At 36.1% G+C, this 22,445-nt stretch overlaps 1 protein-coding gene across 1 annotated transcript; it reads left to right on the top strand.

Annotated features, from left to right (window-relative positions):
• The first annotated feature begins 12,306 nt into the window (after positions 1 to 12,306).
• LOC149848143 (triacylglycerol lipase-like protein) lies at positions 12,307 to 21,712 on the top strand. The gene is made up of 5 exons (XM_090020358.1): positions 12,307 to 12,503; positions 12,615 to 12,687; positions 13,669 to 13,733; positions 15,582 to 15,691; positions 21,337 to 21,712. The coding sequence occupies exons 1-5, from the start codon at positions 12,387 to 12,389 to the stop codon at positions 21,563 to 21,565; spliced, it is 594 nt and encodes a 197-aa protein (XP_089876484.1). The 5' UTR covers positions 12,307 to 12,386; the 3' UTR covers positions 21,566 to 21,712.
• The last annotated feature ends 733 nt before the right edge of the window (positions 21,713 to 22,445 follow it).

Below are 22,445 nucleotides of genomic sequence, written 5' to 3'. Positions count from 1 at the left end.
GGTTCATAGGGTTCATCTTAATTATTTATGTTTTTCTTTAATTATTTTAGTTAGATATTAGTTTTTAGATATTTTTTATATCTTAGTTGACATTCATATCTATATCAAATCGGTATTAGGATTAGGGCTTCATGGTTTTTCTTTGGTTTGCTATATATATTTATTGTGAAGAAAAAAATGGCAGTTGAATGAATGATTGAGGGATTATTAGTTGATTTTCTGTTATTTTCTATATTTTCTAGTTTTTTTAATTGCACTAAGGTGTCGATTTTTATGGGGTTTAAAAGCGATATTCATATTCACTGCATCAAATTGTTTTCAAAGTCAGGGTTCGCACTCCTCGTTCATCATCGTATTGTGAAGTTCAAGGAAAGACCCCATTGAAGTAAGGGTAGAGTTCTCCTTTGATTCATTCAATCTAACAGTTTGAAGACACAAACCTATCAAATTCAAGATTCAACACGAGATTTCAACTCCGGAAGCAAATATTGATTGCAACATGACTTTGAATTTTTTAAAGGTTTAATAAATTATTTTATTATGATTTGTGATTTTTGAAGTAAGCTTGAACTCCATCAAATTTGAATCGAATTTAAATGAAATTCGAAGTTCAGAAGCTCGATCAAACTGAGATAAGGATCTAAATTCTTTGTTCTGAATACTGATCCACATCCATGCTCAGATAGTGACTGCTTCCTTTAAACAGATATGGATAAATCCAAATAGATATTTTTAATAGATCCAAATATTAATTTAGATCCAAATTTTAGGGATATATGCTAGAAAATATTTAAATTATTCAATAACAAAATAGTAATTTCACAACTCAAGGGCATATTTTTGTAAATAATAAAATTGTCTAAAGGTAAAATGGTAATTTTATGACTCAAAGGTATTTTCAGAAAAAATAATAAATTTATATAGAAATAAAATGATAATTTACCACCCTAAAAGCATATTCATTTTAATGTCAAAACCACAAAGGGGTAATAAAGTATTTTTTATAACTCAAGTGGCAACGTGGTTACGTATATACAGACCACAACTATTTTGATAAAAATAAATGTGATTTATAAAAATTATAAAATAATAAAATGATCACAATTCCTACCTTTTGTGTAAAACCATTAAATGCCAATGGGTTTTGTAAGTGGTTTTACAAAACCATGTTCTAGAAACCATGAACCTAGAACATGGTTTTGAAGGAAACAAATTAAGAGAGGACACCGAGCAAGGGGCACCCCCTCCCCATGGGCTATAAATAGCCCCCGGGGCTCTCTCTCTTAAAAAAAAAATCGGCCTTCCTTCCTCTCTCTCTCTAACTTCTCTCTTGAATTCTAACCCAAGCATCTGTCAATTTTCTGATCCACTCCGCTAGAATCCCCCGCATCCTTTTCCTCTATAGCTTGACACTTTCAGTTTGTTTGAGAGATCTTTGCCCAAGCAAATTCAGCTTTTGGAGCATCGTTAGCATGTTCGTGCATACGCACACCCCTTGCGTAGGTTAATTCTTAAAGCATATTCGAGACGCTTCACACGGTGCAACCATGACACCAGATGCCCTAAATGGCCACCTCCTATGACATGGAGACCCTACTATTGTGCACTTCTAGGTGCACACGCCTTTGTCAAGGCATATTTACATGGATACCCGCAACACCAGAGGTCTTAATGGGCCACCCTCTTTTGTTTGCAGAACCCCTTACCATTGTGCACCTTTTTTAGCACTATCACTTTTGTTAAGGCGCTATTCATGATCCGCTTAAGGCACTGGAGGCCTTCTCGGCCACCCTCCTTTGTCAGTGAACATACTAATCCATAGACACTGCATAGGCACCTATCACAGTTTACTTACGACACCGGTGGCCTTCTCAGCTTCCCTCCTTTACCAGTGAGCCTCTCTACATGTTTGTACTGTTGTGTTTGTGTACAACTTTGTGTGCGGTACGTAGACCATAACAACCCACACTTAGTTGTGCGTTCATTCGTTTAAATCGAGCAATATGATTATGTTACGTTGTTAGGCTGTCAAAATCTTTGCTCATCATCAAAAAATTTAAAAACATGTAGTGGAAGCACTACTAAAATTTTTAGAGACCTTGAAACTACGCTACAACACTGCTCAAACTCCCACAAACAAGTATATATGATAACATTAATTTGTCTAACTTGTTATTAAAAAAATTCAGGTTCACAGAGGAACACGCAGATGCTACAGAGTACACGAAGACTCAACTGTGATTTTGTTGTAGATTAGATTAATTTGAATTGTATCTGAATTTATTGTGATTTTAGCTTGCATGTAATATGATATTTGTTCAATTGAATAAAATATTTTTGAAATAATTATTGTGGTATTTCATTTACATGTGGCGAGTCTAAAGATTCAGAGTCGATTTATATGTCTTCCACTGTGTTTCAAAAAGCAAAACAAATTAGTGAAAAATTCAGTCTATGAATTTTTTAGGTGTTTTAACAGCAATAGACCTTTCAAATAAGTGACACCCTTGGCCACTGACCGATGGCTCCCAATGGTTTTTACTTCAAGTCGCAATATCAAACATCAATGGCCATAATCAATCATGTTCGACTATCATCTTCAACTATTTTGGGTTTCTCAAGAACAATGGAGGTTACAAGCATGATTGTCACTGCTGATAACTCATTCGATTAGTGTCTCTAACTTGGGCAGAGTTGCTGGTGAAGCAACCACTATTGGATTGAACCAACTTGATGAAGTCCTAAAGAAGGCCATAAAAGCAGTCGATCGCTCATTGATCAGAGCATGGCAGGGGGGTTCTTTGCCTACAATGGGTAGAGTTCTCCCTCCCGATTTGTCACAGGCCATAACCGGTTCAGCCCTATTGTACTTTATTGGGTCGGTTTTGGGGGTTTTGAGCCAGTTATTACTGATTCAACTCCAAGTTGCCAAACCTTTTCATTTGAGACCGGTTCTGCTTCGGACACTCACTTAGATCATACCAAGACATTATTTTAGCCTCAAGTCTATAGAATCAATCCAAACTTGAACTAATCAAATCATGATGGAGCTCCAAGTTGGTATTGAATCGGGTAAAAATCAGACCCCAACCACTTAAAGGACTGGATTAGATCCATACCAAACCTATTGTCTACAAACTTTGTCCTATCCTACTCCAGGTTTTGACGACTCATAATGTATCTGATCTGATTATGGTCCAACTGGATCTTAACAAAACTCATTATCTAAACCACCTAAACCCTAACTCAAACAATGATCTATACTTGAACCATACCCAAATCTAACCTGACTGTTACCAAACCCAACCGATTTTCACTTCAGATAACCCACATAAGCCTAACCCAGCTCTTTTATTGGACCTTCTCAAGTCTAGAATAATCCACAAGCCCCAAAATTCCAATCACTTGAGATCAAACTCTAGTGTGACAACATCTACAAGTTTAAAGTAGAGTTTCCACAGTTCCATGGCCTATTGGATGCTAAAATATTCTTTGTGGTGTGGTTATACCTCGAGTGTCATTATGTTTCAAAGCATAGCAGGGTCTCGTTGGCAATGACATGACTTCGAGGACCAACAGATGTATAATGAAATGAGTTGCAGAAGGATCGAGAAAACCAAAGATCGGGACAAGTTCAAATGTGGGAAGAGATGCAATATTTGATGCATAAAAAACCCCTTAAAGCAGTACATCCCAAAAAAACTGCCTATTTCTAGTCTTATACTTAAAGTTATCCAAAGCTAAGTGAAACCGATTCAAAATCCAATCCAGATGAAAATTGAATAGAACCTTATCAAGACCTTTCCTAAAACCCAAATCCAATTAAAGAAGTTTTGGATCCACCAAGTTATTTGGAGGAGACCATCAAGTTAAAAGGGAATTGTTTATATAACCCCCATGTTATGTTGGAGGAGACCAAACAAAATTTCTTTCAAGTTAAAAAGGTGGTGGTTTTGTTTTTAATGGCACTTACATAATTTTTAAAGCTATTATATTTGCTATGGACACAAAAGAACCAAAGGTTGATAAACAAATTATTTCATTTCATCTCATCATTGAGCATAATACATTTCAGTTTTTTAGTTAATTTTTTAATAAATATTTTAATCTAATATTAATGCTGATATGTGCACTGATATGTTATAAGCAACTTGCTGGCAATGAAATCTTGCTAAAATTATGTTTGACCCTCGTTACCCAAACGTTAGGAATACGTTGAAACATATCTCATCGCTGCTATACATGTTACAATTAGTGGTGTACAATGTTTCAAACCAGTTATACCTGACCCAGCCCAATTTTAGTAGACTCATGGGTTTGGATCAGGTCCAAAATATAGATACATAACAAAAACAAGCCGGGTCTTACATATTACAAATGAAGACCTGAACCTGCGTTTTATACTCGACTCAAATGGTTCTACATAATGTAAAACTGACCCAACCCAAACCCCAATGCAATTATGTTCTCTAACTTGTAATTGAATCGAATCAGACCCAAACTTGCTTTGCATCCAAATCGACTCAAACCCACGCTGATTATGTACCCAAACCTGTTTTATACGTAAACCAATCCGAACTTGTTGAAACTCGACAGACTATTGTTTATAATAGTTCACAAGCGTCTAAGTTGACATATAATCTTCTTAATAAATAGTTGATTCCATTAATTTTACACCTTTTTTTATTGCCCTATAGTTAGGTCTAGAGTACCAATCTTATCGATACTTGAATTGAAACTCCAACTTGTTAATTCATATTGGTCTACCTTTTTTCAGTCAGGATTGAAAGAGAAAAAAGTGAAAGAAGGGTATTGTAGAACAACGAGCAAACAACTTGCATCAAGAGGGATTATTGCTCGTTGTTCCTGCATACCGCATGGGCTGGGTACATATAGCCCTTTCCTGGGTAGTCATTTGTCGGCCTTAAACTACCATTAATTAAAATATATTTTTAATATAGTTTAATGCATTTCAATGCATACATTTATCTTTCTCATGAGTTATGAGCCCACCATTTCCATTTTGAGGATCTATGGATTCCCTTTATGAGACCCTATGGCAACACAATGGATCTGTTACTAAGATCCAACATCTTCTACTTGTCCATATGAGGTGAACAAGCATATTATATCATAAATGGTGCATCATGTATCACATATATCACTTTATGACAAAACATGAACAAAATAAACATGTACAATTTCTAGGGTTATATCAATATCTAAGTATGATATTTTTCTCACATGTTATGAGTTATTTTTCACATAATCAAGTGAACTTTTTCATCATTCATCTTTAAATATGAGGTTTTCACACATGCTATGAGTTATTTCTCACATATCTATATGCATTTTTTTTATTTTCATGTATAATGTTTTTTACACGTCATGAGGTATTTTCATCATCATATGAACCATGATTCTTTCCACATATGGTATGGGTTTAGCCATAACATTATCATTTTATGTGCTCATTTCACATAACTATATGGGTTTCTCATAATGTCATAATTTAAATCATAACACTTAATGTACAATGTCATATTCAAACAAATACGTCATTGTGAATCTCACATCTTAGTTGGGTTTTATATTGTTCTTTTATGACCATTTCATAAGACATCATCATGTCCACATGCACACTAATGGAGTATTATAAATTTTTTTCACTCATGGATCTATGATAAAATATAATTTGTTAAACATGACAAATACTTCTTTTAATTTTTTTTTACTTTTCATGTGCATCATCATCATCAGATGCAACATGCATTAACTCTCACTCAGTTAACCACCATCTGATCATTTATTATCAATATATCCAAACTCAAACATCCATAAATATAATTACTAAAAATTATGAATGCCACCATATTGTTTACCATGTATAAAGCTTTTAAAATAAGAAAATATCTCTTCATGCGTTTATACAGTCAACCTCATAAGAAGCATAATTTATGATGATTATTTATGATATGCAAATAAATATTCACATGCATATGCAAATTATAATTCAGCTCTCACTTTTCTAAAGCATTGCAATCAAGCAATATCTGCATATTAAGATATCACAATCTATAAGGAATATGCAATAATAATAAAGTTTAAATCCCCGTATTCATACTTAATTTGGATATGACTAGACTAGATCTAATAGGAGTTATCCTTTACTATCTCATTACCTTTTGGATATGACAAATATTATAAGCTCATTCATAAACAATAGAATTATGTCAATATATAAGTTGAGATCCACTTATGGATCTATTCAAAAAAATTATACCCATATCCAAAATTGGCTTAGATGTTATCATCAAGTAAATATAATTACTAAAAATTATGAATGCCACCATATTGTTTACCATGTATAAAGCTTTTAAAATAAGAAAATATCTCTTCATGCGTTTATACAGTCAACCTCATAAGAAGCATAATTTATGATGATTATTTATGATATGCAAATAAATATTCACATGCATATGCAAATTATAATTCAGCTCTCACTTTTCTAAAGCATTGCAATCAAGCAATATCTGCATATTAAGATATCACAATCTATAAGGAATATGCAATAATAATAAAGTTTAAATCCCCGTATTCATACTTAATTTGGATATGACTAGACTAGATCTAATAGGAGTTATCCTTTACTATCTCATTACCTTTTGGATATGACAAATATTATAAGCTCATTCATAAACAATAGAATTATGTCAATATATAAGTTGAGATCCACTTATGGATCTATTCAAAAAAATTATACCCATATCCAAAATTGGCTTAGATGTTATCATCAAGTCCAACATGATTCTTAAAAAAAAAAAATGAATCACATGCAAGTTTAAATAGTTCATGCAAATTCATGCATCAAAAGAGATTTGTCCATTGTCCAAATCTACATCCTTATGATCCAAATTCAAATGAATCCACCACATATCCAATATTATACTTATATAGATTTATTTGGGCCAAATCAAGGCCCACATATAATATATTAATTATTAGGTCTAAAAATACAGTCTGATACTATCCAGATTTATCATAAAACCTGGATCAAATCTAGATTCATATAATATATTTTTCAGATCCATCTCTAGATCAAATATGGATCTAAACTAATTAAACTAGATCTATTTATGTTTAATCAGATCTAATATTGTTTTACTGGATCAAACCAAGTATATGTCACCTTATTTGATTCAAACATCTAATCCAATTAAACCTGATCCATTATAATAATTAGATAAATGCTAATCCATACTGGATTCATATATTAATATGGTCTAAAATATGAATAACTTATAAAACATATAAAAAATAATCTGCAATTACTCACAGTATTTCAGGATCCAATACATGCTGACTGAAAAGTCCAAACTCTCCCATATCAAGGTAGAGATTCAATTTAGATTATAATTGGATTTAATAAAACTAAACCAATCAAGAGTTTTTTGTATCACAAAAATGTAATATATCTAAATTTTATAGATATTACCTTAACCAAATATAGAACTCGAGAAATGATTTATGATCCAAATAATAAATCCATACTTGTCTTTTACCAAAAAAATAGAGCTCTTAGAGTTATTAAGTAAACCAGAGATATTTTTTTGCAAAAATCAAAAAAGTCAGAAGGCAAAACATTAAACAAAATTTTCAGAACTTTCTAAGTTAAACATAAAATTTTCGGTGCTTTCTATGTATTGCAGAAAAGTTTGGGGGTAGACAAAAACCAAAAAGAGATCAAGGGTTGAATTATAATCAAACTTAACAAAATGGATGTAAATGGAATTAACTAGAAAGGTCAAGGGCAAAATAATAAAAACACTTTAAAAAGTGTATACAAGCAAAAAATCGAGTTTATTGAATCTTCCTCAAACCCCAAAACCTCTTCTCTTCCTCTTCTTCTATCGTTTCCTCCGCTTCCACTGCCGAGATTTTTGATAACCGTCCAGCGGGCCTTAGGGCTCGCCCATCCGGTGGAGGGGTCTCCTCTACCACTGACTTTGTCCGCGTCCACCCGATGGAGAGGGGGATCTCTCCTCCACCCCCTATGACACTGACAATAGGGTTTGCCAAAATCCAGCGATGACCTGATGGAGGGGGTCTCCTCTGCCTCCTTTAATGCAAACAACGACACCTCCTTCCGCCTCTGACTTTAACAACGACCACCTTATAAAGGGGGGGGGGTCTCTTTTGCCCTTAACGTCGACTGCAAACGACATCGGGTTCAAACGTCGCCCGGCAGAGGAGTTTCCTCTGCCCCTTAATGTCTGCAACGAGGCCACCAAGTGTGGTCCTTCCTATGTCGCTGCCCACTGAGGGCTCAACCAACCAACAATGTACAGTTCTGCAGGCGCTTCCCTCAGATAGAGCCTCCCTATGGTATGACACCCTCTCTTCAGCCCTTGGTGTTGCTTCTAGTAGCAACAACAACTGCCCCAACACAAGGATGAGGAGATGAAGGCGTGGTGCTGCAACATCGAGAAGGCGCGCCTCCTCCGCAACTGCCTCTACCTCCAGAAATTACACCAGAGAGAGTTGCATCGTAAGATCGCCGCCTTTCGTTCCTCCATCGACATCCAGCCTGAGAGGACCATGTTGGACCAGATCCCCTTTTTCTTTTTCTTTCCTTTGCATGCTCTTCCATTTGATAGCTTTGTCGTTCTCTACAGTTAGTAGCTCCGTCACTCTATGCAGTTCATTGCCCTTTGACAACTCACTTTTTTTTTCTTTTGCCGCCTCACATCGGGAGGAAGGTTCGCGAAGCACTGTCGACTTTTTATAGCTGCCTCTCTCCAGCAGCCGCCCAACGGAGGGATTCTCTCTCCTCTACAATTGATTCCCTTAGGCAGCATCGCCAAGCACAAATGATGGTTCTTGGGGTTTTCGGCAAGGGTTATGTTCGCACCGATTTTCAAGCAGCAATCGATGACAAGTCTGTATGCACACCTGAATCATAGCAAGATCTGATACCAATGTTGGTATTTAGGATCGGGGTTGTGTTGTGTGTAATGAGGGATGAGAAAACAGAGGGAAGAAGAGAGAAGGAAATTGTCGTTTGGGAAATGGCCTGCTTCTGGGTGTTATTGCTTTTTCACAATCCTGCATTATGCAGAGGCTGGGTATTTTTAGCTCTCCCCTGGGTAGTCATTTTCCCAGCATTGAATGGGGATTTTAATCCCACTCATTATGTTTTCTTAAGAGTTACGAGCCACTGAATTCCTTTGTGAGCCCATATGGACACATTGGATTTGAAACCCAGATACAACAATACCCATACCCAAATCAAAATGGTTTGCGTCTGGGCCTAATTTTTATACCCAATTAAAAAATATATCTTCTAAAGGCCCGACCTGATACATATCTGAACCTGTTCAGGGCCTCACGACTCAGACCACTCTACCTCATGTTGCCTATCTCTGAAAGCTACAAACACACCTGTGCACAAACTGCCTTTATCTCAGCACCCTCACAACCATCCTGCTGGCCACAAGGTCAAATCCAGTGGTAGTATTTTCAACGTACATGCATCATTTGTTAGTACAACAACAACTACGCCTTCATCCCAAAATAATTGGGGTCGGCGATATGAACCAAAAAAGAAAATCATTTTGGGTCTTTCACATGAATCTTTCTCCTCCAATCATTTCTATCCAATGCCATGTCCTTGGTGAGGTTCAAAGCATTCATATCCTTTCCTATCATCTCCATCCAAGTCTTCTTAGGCTTACCCCGACCTCTTTAAACTAATAATTTTTTTCATTTCTTCATACTTCTAATTGGAGCATCATTAGGCCTTCGCCGAATATGTCCAAACCACCGTAAACGATTATCTCTCATTTTATTTTCAATGGATGCAACGCCTATCTTCTTACGTATCTTCTCGTTTCGAATCTTATCTTTTATTGTATTTTCACACATCCATCTAAGCATATGCATCTCAACTACACTCATTTTTTGAATATGATGTCTCTTGGCAGCCCAACATTCTGTACCATTTAGTAAAGCAGGACTAATTATCATCCTATAAAACTTTTCCTTCAACCGCAATAACATTCTATGATAGCACAACACTCCATTTGCACTTTTGCATTTCATCCACCCAACCTTTATCCCATGATTTATATCTTCATCAATTTCTCCATACTTTTGAATGATAGATCCCAAATATTTGAAACAGTCATCCACCGATATTTCTTGCTCACCATGCTTCACTACACTCCCATCACTACTTCGTTGCTTACTAAACCAACATTCCATATATTCTGTTTTACTCTTACTTAACTTAAAACCTCTTGCTTACAATGTTTGTCTCCATAATTTTAACTTAGCATTAACCCCAGCTTTAGACTTATCAATCAAAACAATATCATAAACAAACAACATACACCACGACACATTTTCTTGAATTGATCTCGTAAGCTCATCCATCACTATAGCAAATAGGAAAGGGCTTAATGCAGATCCTTGATGTAACCCAACCGTTATAGGAAAATTGGTTGTCACCCCTCCACAAGTGCGGGCATTGGTTACTACTCCTTCGTACATATCTTTAATTATACTAATGTACTTGAGAGAAACACCTTTCTTTATCATTGTCCACCAGAGAACATCCCTAGGTACTCTATCGTATGCCTTCTCTAAATCAATAAAAATCATATTCAAATCTTTGTTCCTCTTTATATATCTCTCAATAAGTTATCTAAGAAGATGTATAGCTTTCATAATTGATCTTTCAGGCATAAAACCAAATTGATTCTCCGATATCATGACAACCTTCCTCAACCTATACTCAATCACCCTCTCCCAAAGTTTCAGAGTATGACTCATGAGTTTTATACCACGATAATTTGTGTAATCTTGTATATCACCCTTATTCTTATATAGAGGTACCAAAGTACTCTTCCTCCACTCATTAGACATCTTATTTGTCTGCCAAATCTTGTTAAAAAGATTTGTCAACCATTCTAAACCTTTCTCACCCAAGCATTTTCAAGCCTCGATAAGTATACCATTTGGGCCAACTGTCCTTCTTGATTTCATTTTCTTCAAAGCCTCTGTAATTTCTTTCTTTTGAATCTTGCGCATAAAGTCATGATTTATCTCATGAAAATGAATGGAAAAGTCTCCAAGATCATGAGCATGACTTCCAATAAATAGCTTATCAAAATAATATTTTCATTTCTCCTTAATCTCTTCGTCTTTAACTAAAACCCTTTGCGTTTCATCTTTAATACATCTAACCATACCCAAATCATTCGTTAGTCTTTATAATAAAACTATATCTTCTTAAAGATTGATATGATATATTCAAGTTTTTTTATTTTTACATGAACAAAAGGTTTGTTGGCCCACATGTGATGTGAGTCGTACCAACTACAAGGGGCTCTTTGTGACAAAGGTTCTCACGTAAAGAAGAAACATCTCTCAATTGCATAGGCAAACGAGGATCTAGTGTTTCTCACAAGTCATGTTCCACTGTTTGGTTAGTTGTGATAATGAAATTCATTCCCTGACTAGCATAAGAGTGAATTTCATGAAATATTATCAAACATGCCCTAAAAAATCACATTAAGAGGGTTAGTTTGGTTGCATCTCATATGATTTGGAATCACATGAGATTTAGAAAGTGAATCTCATTTGAACGGCACTTCAAAAATAATTAAACATAAAACATTTTTTGCTCCAAAAGCAAACCTCATTGGCGTAAACCCCAAAGTTGAGATTTAAAAAGTGAATCTCAGATTTCAAATCTCATGGGTTTTTGAAAGCTACAGTATTTTCACTTATGAAAAATACACAACCAAACTTACCATAAGACTTTAGGGATATGTCATGTGAGTGACCTTTTAAGGTGACACCGACATAATTTGATGACGGTTCTAGGGCTATCAACGGGTGGGGTTAGGGTCAACCTGGACTCACACATATAATTAATGATCTGGTTCGGGCTTTGCTGAGTCATGAAAATGAAATCTCAAAACCAAACCTATATTATTTAAAAAAATTATTTTTATCTAATATTCATATAAAGTACTTGGTTTGGGTCTGGGAGCTCGCAAAAAAGCCAGGCCGAGTTGGGTATTCCGCAAAAATATAACCCAAACCCAGTCTACATATTGTTCTAGTCGAGTTCGGATCGGGTCAGTACTTTCATGATTATACCGGGGTTCAGTCGGGTCGGATTCTCGGTACAAACCCGATCCATTGACATCCCCCAATGGTGGCAGCACCATATGACTATCGGCTTTACCCTGCGTCAACGTATGACTACCTCCCTGCCTCCTTTCCTCATTCGTTTTCGGGTGGACATCGTAAGCAGCAAGAGAGAGAGAGAGAGAGAGAGAGAGAGAGAGAGAGAGAGAGAGAGAGAGAGAGAGAGGATGCATCGCCTCAGGAGGCCGGGCACCTCCGTGTGGGAGAAAACGGCGCTGCCCAACGTGAGGAGGAAGGTCTCCAATTCATGGTCTGCTGTTCAAGACACCTACTTCTCCACCAAGGTCTATCTTGCCTTTTGATCCTCTCGTCTTGTGGTTATTGTTGATTGGGCAATCCATCGGGAGTTGCTTGCATTACGATCTAATTGGGTTTTGATTCTGTTGGTTTGGTAGGATGTGTTCGAGAGGCACAGGGTGGTCTTCACGATTGGGACGTCCTTGGCTTCTCTTGCAACCGCATGGGCAGGTATCCCTTTGTTCTGTTCGTGTTTCATTCTTTTTATGTCTTTAGAGAAGATGGGTCCGTAGGATCTCTTATTTTCTATAATGGGTTGCTTTGTTTTGGGTCCATAACCTAGAAGAATTCTGGCCTAGTTTTGCAAAATTAATAGGTTGTTTCAAGTTTATCATGGTCATTAGCTTCTGGGTTATGCTTGGGCTGTGTGGATAACGATTTCCAACTTTTTTTTTGTTTCCTCTGTAAAATACTAACACGATTATTACTACAAGCTCTAGAATTTTACTTTTGTAATTTTAGTGCCATTGTAAATTCAGAGAGGAAGAAGTATGTCTTTTATGATCGTAGAGCCTTCAAATGGTCTTGTTAGCTCCTTAATGTCTACCGAGTGTGGCAGTTCTAACACTCTAATATACTGCTTAGAATTTGAAGGGAAACAACGTCCAAGTTCTAAAACAGTATACCAGGAAGTTCGAATTGCCATGTTCAGTTGACATTTAGGAGTTAACAAACTATTTCAAGCGACTATGATGATAGAGACATCATCTGTGCATGTGTGCGTGTGTGCATGCATGTTCCGAGTGCTTTTGCGGAGGAGATGTTAGATAAGTCCTTCGGATTAAATTAGTCTGTTTAAATTAAAAAGTTTCCTCTATGTGGTTTTTTTCTTCTGGGTAAAATGGTTCCACCATGTCATGCGAAGTTGATTGAAACGAACAGAATTTACCAAGTTTTAAATGAAATAGTTATAGAAGAATGCAGCTTCTTTTCATTTGCATTTCATTTATTGGGGGAAAAGAAAACTTACTAGTTACTACGAAAGAAAAACTTGAAAACTAGACGGGGCAAACCATTCTATGCTATTATACTTAAATCTAGTGGTTTCTTTAACATATCTCTGCTTTAATAGGTTAGTATCCTCAGAGTGATAACCTGTAGATACATTTCAAAATTTGGCTTTTAGTTATTTTCTGTTCAATGCTGTCCCAGGTTATTCTTTAAGATATCTTCATCAAGCTAAAGTTGAACAAAGGCTTGATTCAATTGAGCAAGCTGTAAGCATTTTTTTCATGATTTGGATAAGATTTCAAATCCGTACTGCATTAATGTCTTCAATATTTGATATCTTAATTCATGAAATGTGATGTGGAATTGCTGGTAGCCTGAAATGAATGTCATGGGTCAAGTAACTGTTTGTGTATGAACTAATACTCCATTCATTAGAAACATGTGAAGAACCTTGCATAATTGAGACCATGTTTTTACTGTTTTCCTCTTAGGCCCTCTCATCATTTTCAGATGAGAATATCTGTTTACTTAGAATTCGGGATTGTTGAAATTTATTTTCTGAAATTAAGAACTTTGTTGAAGACGGTTTGCATTCAATTGATGTGGATTTCATTTTTGATCTGGAAGATTTCACTTGTCTCTATTGGATCGTGTAATGTTTATTTTCACTGTTGCTCTATTTTGCACTCTCACCCAACCCTGTATTGCATATGTTGAATCTTGTGAATGAATAGGTTTTCTTGTAGAGTGCAAATTGTCTACCTGGATCAAGATTTCTCAAAACCTCTTTTAGTTATAAATGATAATTATCATTGCGTGTGCTTGGTGTCCAGGCCTCAAACTAATCTCTTCATACCTCTAATTTGGAATCTTAATCTTGGTGCTATATCTGTGTCCATAATGACCACTTGCATCTTCTCATTTCTTATCTTGACTTGTTTCCTATGCTTCTGGCTGGAGGACTATTTAAATTATACTGACATTATCCTCAATGGATTGCCAAATATATTTGCCTCCGCACATCCTTGTCTATTTGTACATGCATGTGTAAACCATAACCACACGGTTGGCTACTGTAGGATTGATAAGGCCTGGCCTGTTGCCCACCACTACAATTAAGTCTCCAGAACCCCTCTCATTAAAAGGAAAAAAAAATAAAAAAATAAAAAATGGGCTGTGTTGGCCAAGCCCATTTCTATTTTTTGACCAGTAATTGATGGGGCATGGGCCAGGGCAGGGCTCAACAAAACTGGGTCAGGCACAGCTACGAGCCATGACATGGGCAGCCTGCACAACTCTCACCCTAGTTATTGATAGTACTGTAATCACTCCCTTTTTTTCCTTATAACAAGTGACATGTAAATATTGAGGGATGTTCTTGAGCACACAAAACATATCATGGTTTAATTTTATTGTCATATTAAGGCATACAACTACTTGTTCTTTTCTCTCATTTGATTGCCTACTTCATCATGTCGTGCACTTAGTAAATTATTTCATTTGAAGCATCAAGAGCTTCTGTACTTTAAATGTGAGTTTGGATTGCACTGAAAACACTGATCTTTTGTAATCTTGTTTTACTATTTGTTTATTGACTTTTGTTAAGGAACCTTTCGTCAGTAAGCCCTTTATCTCTTGCTAAAATGGATAACTGGCATTCTTATGTGACAAAGGTTAATTAATCATTCTACCAATGCACTTATGATTACTAAAGACAAGACACTCAAATATAAGTAACAACAGTGACCTAAAATTTTGACCTGTACAGTTTACAGCATTATGGTTTATATGACATGGTATCCTTGAGATTTCCACTAAATCTGTAAATTTTGTTTGACATTGGAAACTGCATTCAATTCTTGTATTTTGAGTAATATTCCATATTTGGGCTGAACTGTTTTCATGTTTCTACTGACCTACGAGTGATGTTTATTATCAATTTATGATCCATTCTCTCATGGAATTATATCTCATAAATTGCAAAATTGAGCCTTTCACCATCTGTCTTGGTATCCTTTTTCACATATAATGGTTCTAATAATTTCCTTTAAAGTTCATTCTTAAACTGAAAAATCTTTTCATTCAAGATTGAACTGTAACCTTTTCTGTTACAGATGAGAGGTGCACACGTGGTTGACCAATCAGAGATCAAGAAGATGGTCAGTGTTGGACATATTAGCACCACATCTTGTATTGCCACTGCAGGAACTTCTTTAGTTATTGGGTTTGTTCTCTATGCACATTTACTAACTAACTGTTGCATCCTTCTGGTGTTTGATTACTGTGCTTTAGTTCAGAAAGTAGAATGATTTATCAGTAGTTTCATAATTCATGCATCTTTAGATCTCAATACTGATGTGGATCTTCATTTTCAATTAATAATGCCACACTGTTTACTATGCTGATTTAAGATATTTTTATTACTGGAAAGAAATCCTAAGCTGTTGTTCTTTTTCATTGGGATAAAATTTATTCCACATTATGGGCTACTCTAGTGTCGCACTAAAGCTCTGTTTGATGCATTTGCTTATGTGAAGAACATTGAAATTAAGCCATCCATTAAAGAGTAAAATGGTTGGTGTTCATAAATAGGAGGTCTACTGGTTCAATGCCATCATCTTATTACTGTAGAACATGTAGTGGTGAAAAACCTCCACTTAATTTTCACAATAAAAGAGTTGATATGTTTCTCTCAACATGCCCTATATAATCTGTTAAGTATTTGTGTGGAAAATAAGCTAGATGCAGCCCAAAGTGTTGTTCTTTAGGCTTTACCTCTACAATGGTTTCTTAAAAGAATTGGAGCTCTTTGTGCAGAAATAGCAAGAACATTCTAATTTGCAACATTATCAATCTTATTCTCAGGAGTGCACAAGGAAAATCACAGGCATCAACTCATCAAAGATTGGGTACAGGAACTTTGTTGTTGCCATATCAACAAATGTGTGATAGGTCCTAGACGCTTCAAGATCTACAGTCATAGCATCACCACTAATTGGATTCCTGTGACCAGTGACTGGTCATGAACTTTATCTTATTAAGATACTCCATGGTAATTGAAGTTCCGTGACTTATTTCACTAAAGTTGGACTTCAGTTCTTATATATTTATTAGAACCTTGTTCAGATCAATGCCTGAAGTATGGATCGATCCTTGAAGATTCTGTAGTTACCCAGAGAGGGATAAGTGTGTAATTAAATCATGTCTTCTTAGAAAGAGAATCATTTTCTATTTTCATGTAATAAACATTTTGAGTAATCTATTTCTCAGCAATGAGTAGGCAAAGAATGCATATGTTGAGTGGATTATAAGAAATAGTGACAAAATAAAGCAGAAAACAGATAAAACAAGGAGAACAAAACAAAGAATTATTGGGCTGCTGAAACTGTTATATTCAGGATATAGTGGCCGGGTTGAAACTCAGAACTAGCTCTCAACATTGTGGCAATGGAGAACTGCCAACCACTAAATATTGATGACATCAATATGCTAAGAATAGAATTTTTCAAATAACATTTTCTTTTTGAGATTCACTAAATATTCCTGATTCCTTTTCTGATCTCCTTTGATCTAGAAAGTAAATCAATAGAAGAATATGAAGAACGGCTCTGTAGAACTGTAAATAAGTATTAAGAAGAAACCAGGAGATAAAGAATGAAGAATGTGTTTGATGAAAAATGATAAAGTAGAAATCTAGGTTCAAAATTCATTTACTTTATAAGAAATTCAAAAATGACATCAAGATCTTTTTCAGTTGCAGAATCTATTTTTTTTTTCTTGGTAGAGAGAGAGTCGTCTCTGTTTCTTTCCATATTGTGTGCTTTTATTTCCTTTCCTTGCTGAACATAAACTGTTATGAAAAACAAGAAGCTCAGATCTCTTTCCTACATTTTTTTTATTATGCTTTTATTGTTTTATTCTACTATGCATTTGCTCTTTGGAAAATGGAAAGTTGTTGCATGACTTACCCATCTACTCCATAAAACTTTATTTTGCCTTGAACCAAGTTGCCTTCCCTTCACTTTTAGTTTTACTCCAATATTGAGTGAAAGAACAACAATTAAGGTTAGAGTGAGAAGCACAGCCCTGGATAAGAGGAGGGGATGAGGATGGACAGAAGTGGAAATTAAACACATTCATGTACATATCTGTCTATGAGTTGATTTTTGACGTTAGAAATATAACTATATAAGAAAGAAGGAATGCTGGTAGCAGTTGAAAATACATGCAGCACTAATTGGTCGACTTCACAAACAATTTACTGATATTAATAACTTGCAATCAGGCACATGATGAATTGTGTAAATGGCCAGTAACACAGGGGTACAAACATATATGTCTGAACAAATGCAGAGATGGTGCTCCTCTGCATTTATTTAATGGAATACCTTCTTGAGAACCTCTTTGACACTTGCAACCTCTCTTCCCTCAGTTGCTCGTTCTCCTTCTTGCTTACATCTACCAACATGTACTCAACTTCCTCTCTTAACTAATTCATTTAACCTGCAAAATTAAAGGAGGACAGCATCAAAACGGAATAGATCCAAATGTTGGCTAGGTAAGCATCGTTATGAACCCCGTAGATCATCCCCATGGAGGTGGTGAAGGGAGGTCCCCAATTGGTAGAAAAAACACACAACTCCATGGGGTGAGAGTATTAGAAGAATTTGTCCTTGGGAAATGCATGTTGCATCCACATTTTAATTGCACCAAATGTGAAATCATTGTTCTGGACATATTATAATGATGCTTAATAAGAAGCAGCGCAGTGGGTGATGTGTAAGGCAGTTCATCTTGACTTAAAGATAGTAGGATCTGAAATGGATGGCTAATGGTACCACACATGGTTGTATCCTGGATCAGATGTCTTCCCTGATGCCCACAATATATACTTAGGCTGCATGAGATATAAAGTTAGTGAAAACCAGTGTTATTAAAAACACCCTTCAAGGCGCAAAAAGCATGCCTCGCCTCAAAGCGAGTGGCTTTATGCCTTCAGGCGCATGTACAAAGCGCAAAAGCCCTGAGGCGTGCGCCTCATACGTCTTGAGGCGCACACCTCGAGGTGAGGTGCGCCTCAAGCCGAGGCGTACACGCCTCGAATTTTGAAATTTTATTTATTGTTTGCTTTCTAGGGTCACTCTGAAGCCAATCGGATATTTTACCTATCTGTTCCACAAGAGGCACTTTTGGATGTTGCATCATCATTGGCTGAGAATGCTCAAACTAGAAAAGGTTGGAACAAAGTAATAATTAAGAAGCCTTTTGGCTTTGATTTGCAGTCTTCCTTTGTGTTGACACAGTCCCTTCTTTCAAATTTGGAAGCGAAGCAGATATACAGGTCTATATCCTGTTGACTTGTTATTATTTCAAGTGTGCCTATTCATCTTCTCTCTACTAGATTATTGCTTGAATTAACTGGAGCCTTATTCAACAAAAGCTAAAATATATGTAGTATGTTTTCATGCTTTTCTCAACTTATTTCAGAATCGACCATCTACTGAGAAGAAACATCATTGAAAATCTTACCATTCTGAGATTTTCCAATCTTATTTTTGAGCCATTGTGGAGTCGAACTTACATACGCAATGTTCAAGTAAAAATTCCTATGCACTAAAATCACACAATGGATGATATTATAGAGTGTCTTCATCATTATCTCTAAGATCAGGTCTGATCCATAAGAAACCGGGTCTCAAACATAAGCCCAGAAAAAAAAAATTCTTCTGGGGGATGCTGCCCCCCAAAGACCCCCGCCCACTAAACGTGCAGCGGGACCCGTGCCAGGGGGAGCCCCCGACCCCCCTTTCTGCAAGGGCAAAAACTCTGAATGAGGCTCCACAACTCATCACATACCTGGCAAAATAATATTTTTAATTATTTTACATTGAAAATTTGAGAATCTTAACCGAAACTCCGGTCAGACTTGGTTTGGTATAAAAATTTATAAACCATACCCAACCCATATAATAATCGGACCTCATGGGTCCAACCTCAATAATTAATCAAAATCCCTTCTTTGCAACCAAACCCTGACCCTATAAGATCCAATATGGGTCAGGATCGGGTCATACCCAATCCATTGACACCCTTAGTAGCAGGTTCACCAATTTGCAGTCTAATAGACACTCAAAGCAACCACATTAATGAAGTCATTGAGATTAGTTGCTTCGTTTCACAGAAAATTAATATCACCGTGTCAACTTGTTCAATGTATTCAATTTTGTAGGAGCAATAATCTCTTTTAGAGTGTGATGTTAAACCCTTTTAGTGGCAAAATCAAGTCATGCAATTACATGCAGTCACAACTCTATATATATATGGAAATGAAAACATGCATTTTCTAATATATATATATATATATTAACATTTGGTTGTTAATTCTAAAATGCATTTTCTAATTATGACATGATATTGTTAATGCTAATATGCATTTCATTGTTAATGTTAATTTTTTATTTAATGAATGCTCATGTTTTATTTCTTAGATACTTACATAGATCAAGTTGTTGCATTAATGTTATTTTTACATGTTAATCTCATATTTTTCAGTATTTATTTGAGATTTTTTATTTCTTGTTGGTTGTTGCTTCATCAATAAAGATTTTTTTATTTTTTTATAATTTTAGATATTTTTTATAGTTTTTTTAAGTTAAAAAAAAAAACTTTGAGGCTTACGCTTTACGCCTCACCTCGGATTTTGGTGGAGCGCCTCGCTACGCCTCAACGCTTTTCACAACACTGGTGAAAACATTCACTGTCTTGACTGTGCCTAAACTGACTGGAAGCAAGTAGTCAGTTGCATGCTCCATCAAATGCCACCATCACTAGCGTAGAAATGGGGAGCACCTGCACTAGCCCGACAACAAAACTCAAATCATCTACACAGTTTCTTGGATGATCAGCAAATCGATGATCAAGGGTGCTCCGTAGCCCATCTCTCCTGTCCTGACTCAAGAAAGTAATTCTTCCCCCTTAGTCATAGACAAGCATTCCAATCAATGTATTAGTACTTTTATATATTCTCTAACTCAATTGTTTTTCTAATAATTGCTGTATTAACTATTAAAACACACACACACACACACACATATATATATATATACATCTCTAATTCAGTTGCTTTCTAATAATTGCTGTGCCTCATAAGTCACCTCTACTTTTGACTCTTAACTACCAGAGTTGTAAATATTTGGTATGTTACCCTGGAGAAAAGCTGCATGCAGTACAGAGTACAGACCAATCATTTGAATGCTACACCTTTTTTTTTTTTGCTGCAAGTGTTGAAGCCTTGGGAACCTGCTTTCTTTTACTACCCAAGACTTTCATACTTGGAAATAGAGAAATATTTACTGGAGCAAGCTCCATTAAATAACAATTTTGTTAACTTGAATTTATAAATCATTATAGATCATTCATTGGTAAGTTTGATTTTTATCAGTAGGTAGTTGGAGTGTTTTAGATAACAGGAATGAAAAATGGATTGATTATTTATGCAAAAAGGATTTTCATGCAAAAAGGATTTTCCTTGAGAAGGAAACGGAACTATTAGCCTCACATAACTGTTGTGAATAATTGTATGATAATGAGCTCTAGACAGCAACCTTTCTGAAACTAAAATGTATGATTCTGTATATTTTTCACATATACGGGCTTTAACCATTCAACCACTGATGTTTTTGCAGTGATTCATTATTAATGGGGGCTCTCTTTTACCTCCATTATGACATGTCTGGATTCAGGAAATAATTATATTCTTACATGCTCATCTAAACTGTTTCTTTGTTTATCTATTCTGTGATGTCATTACCATGATCATTTTAGTGTCATGGTTAGATCATTCATCTTGTTGATTTGGTTGTATTGCAGATATGGCCTTGGTTGGAGAGGTGGCAAATGGTATGCAACACGTAAATTCCGTAAGGAGCAGCTGAAATCAATCGGGGAGAACAAAATTCAGAAGTGGCAATTCCTTAAACGACCACTGTTGTCAAGGCCCAGAATGGTTTCGAACACCAACAATATAAATGTTTCAGGTGCCTTGCACAATGATTCTGTACCATCGACTTCTAAGCATGCATGTCATCAGAATTGTTAGTTGCGAGGATGAGCTCTGCTGGATTGCGACTGTTGATATAATTCAATATATGAAACATGTGTAATTGCATATAAAATTATTATTGTTATTTTTTGGTAAGTATGATGGAAGATTTGGTTCCCTCCGAACTCATTAGTATTTAAGAAATGATATTACATTGAGTATATAATTCAGTGCCAGAAGGTGGAATCCAATTTGGTGGTTTATGTTTTAGCTGCCACAGTTTTCGACTATTTAAGGTATCACATATCATTTAAAAAAATCTCTCAGATGATTGCCTAAGTTTACCCATTGAAATTAATTGCTTGCCCTTAAGGCTATGTTTGGGAGCCATGCATTAGAATGCAAATATGGTTTTCCGGTTTTGTCAAAACCGTGCATTGAAACTTCATGGAGTTACCTACTTCATACCTTGTTTGGGAGCTCTCCTTTGTTTTCAAGGGGTTTTAACATTTAAAAAACTTGGTGTTTTCTCCCAAACGAGTGAGGCTTGTTTGAAGTAAAAGGAAAAACAGGGGCACATTCGGCATGGCCAGGATGGTGTCCCCCACACCTGACAACACCATACCGGCCATTTCCCGGCCCATGGGTGGCCGCTATGCCCCACATTGTGAAAAAAATCCGACCATTTCTATCTGGGAAATGACCGGACAACGTGAGGTAGGGGCAAGGGTGAGGTTGCAAAGAGAGGGGGTGAGGTCATCGACGTGGTTGGTGGCAGGGAGTCCATTCACAGAATCCACAAAACCCACCTCTCTAGGTGGGTGTCCAATCCCTGCAATGGGGTGGGTTTTGGAGCTGCCAAAACCCTCCCCATCACCCATGTTTTGCCAAAATGGCGTTTTCAAACAATGTTGCATTGGTGATTCTCAAAAACAAC

The sequence above is a fragment of the Nuphar pumila genome, chromosome 1, assembly GCF_984573655.1.
Source record: "Nuphar pumila chromosome 1, dmNupPumi1.hap1.1, whole genome shotgun sequence".
NCBI lineage: Eukaryota > Viridiplantae > Streptophyta > Magnoliopsida > Nymphaeales > Nymphaeaceae > Nuphar > Nuphar pumila.
The sequence above is the reverse complement of the archived record's forward strand: the minus strand, read 5'-3'. Positions and strand labels throughout refer to the sequence as shown.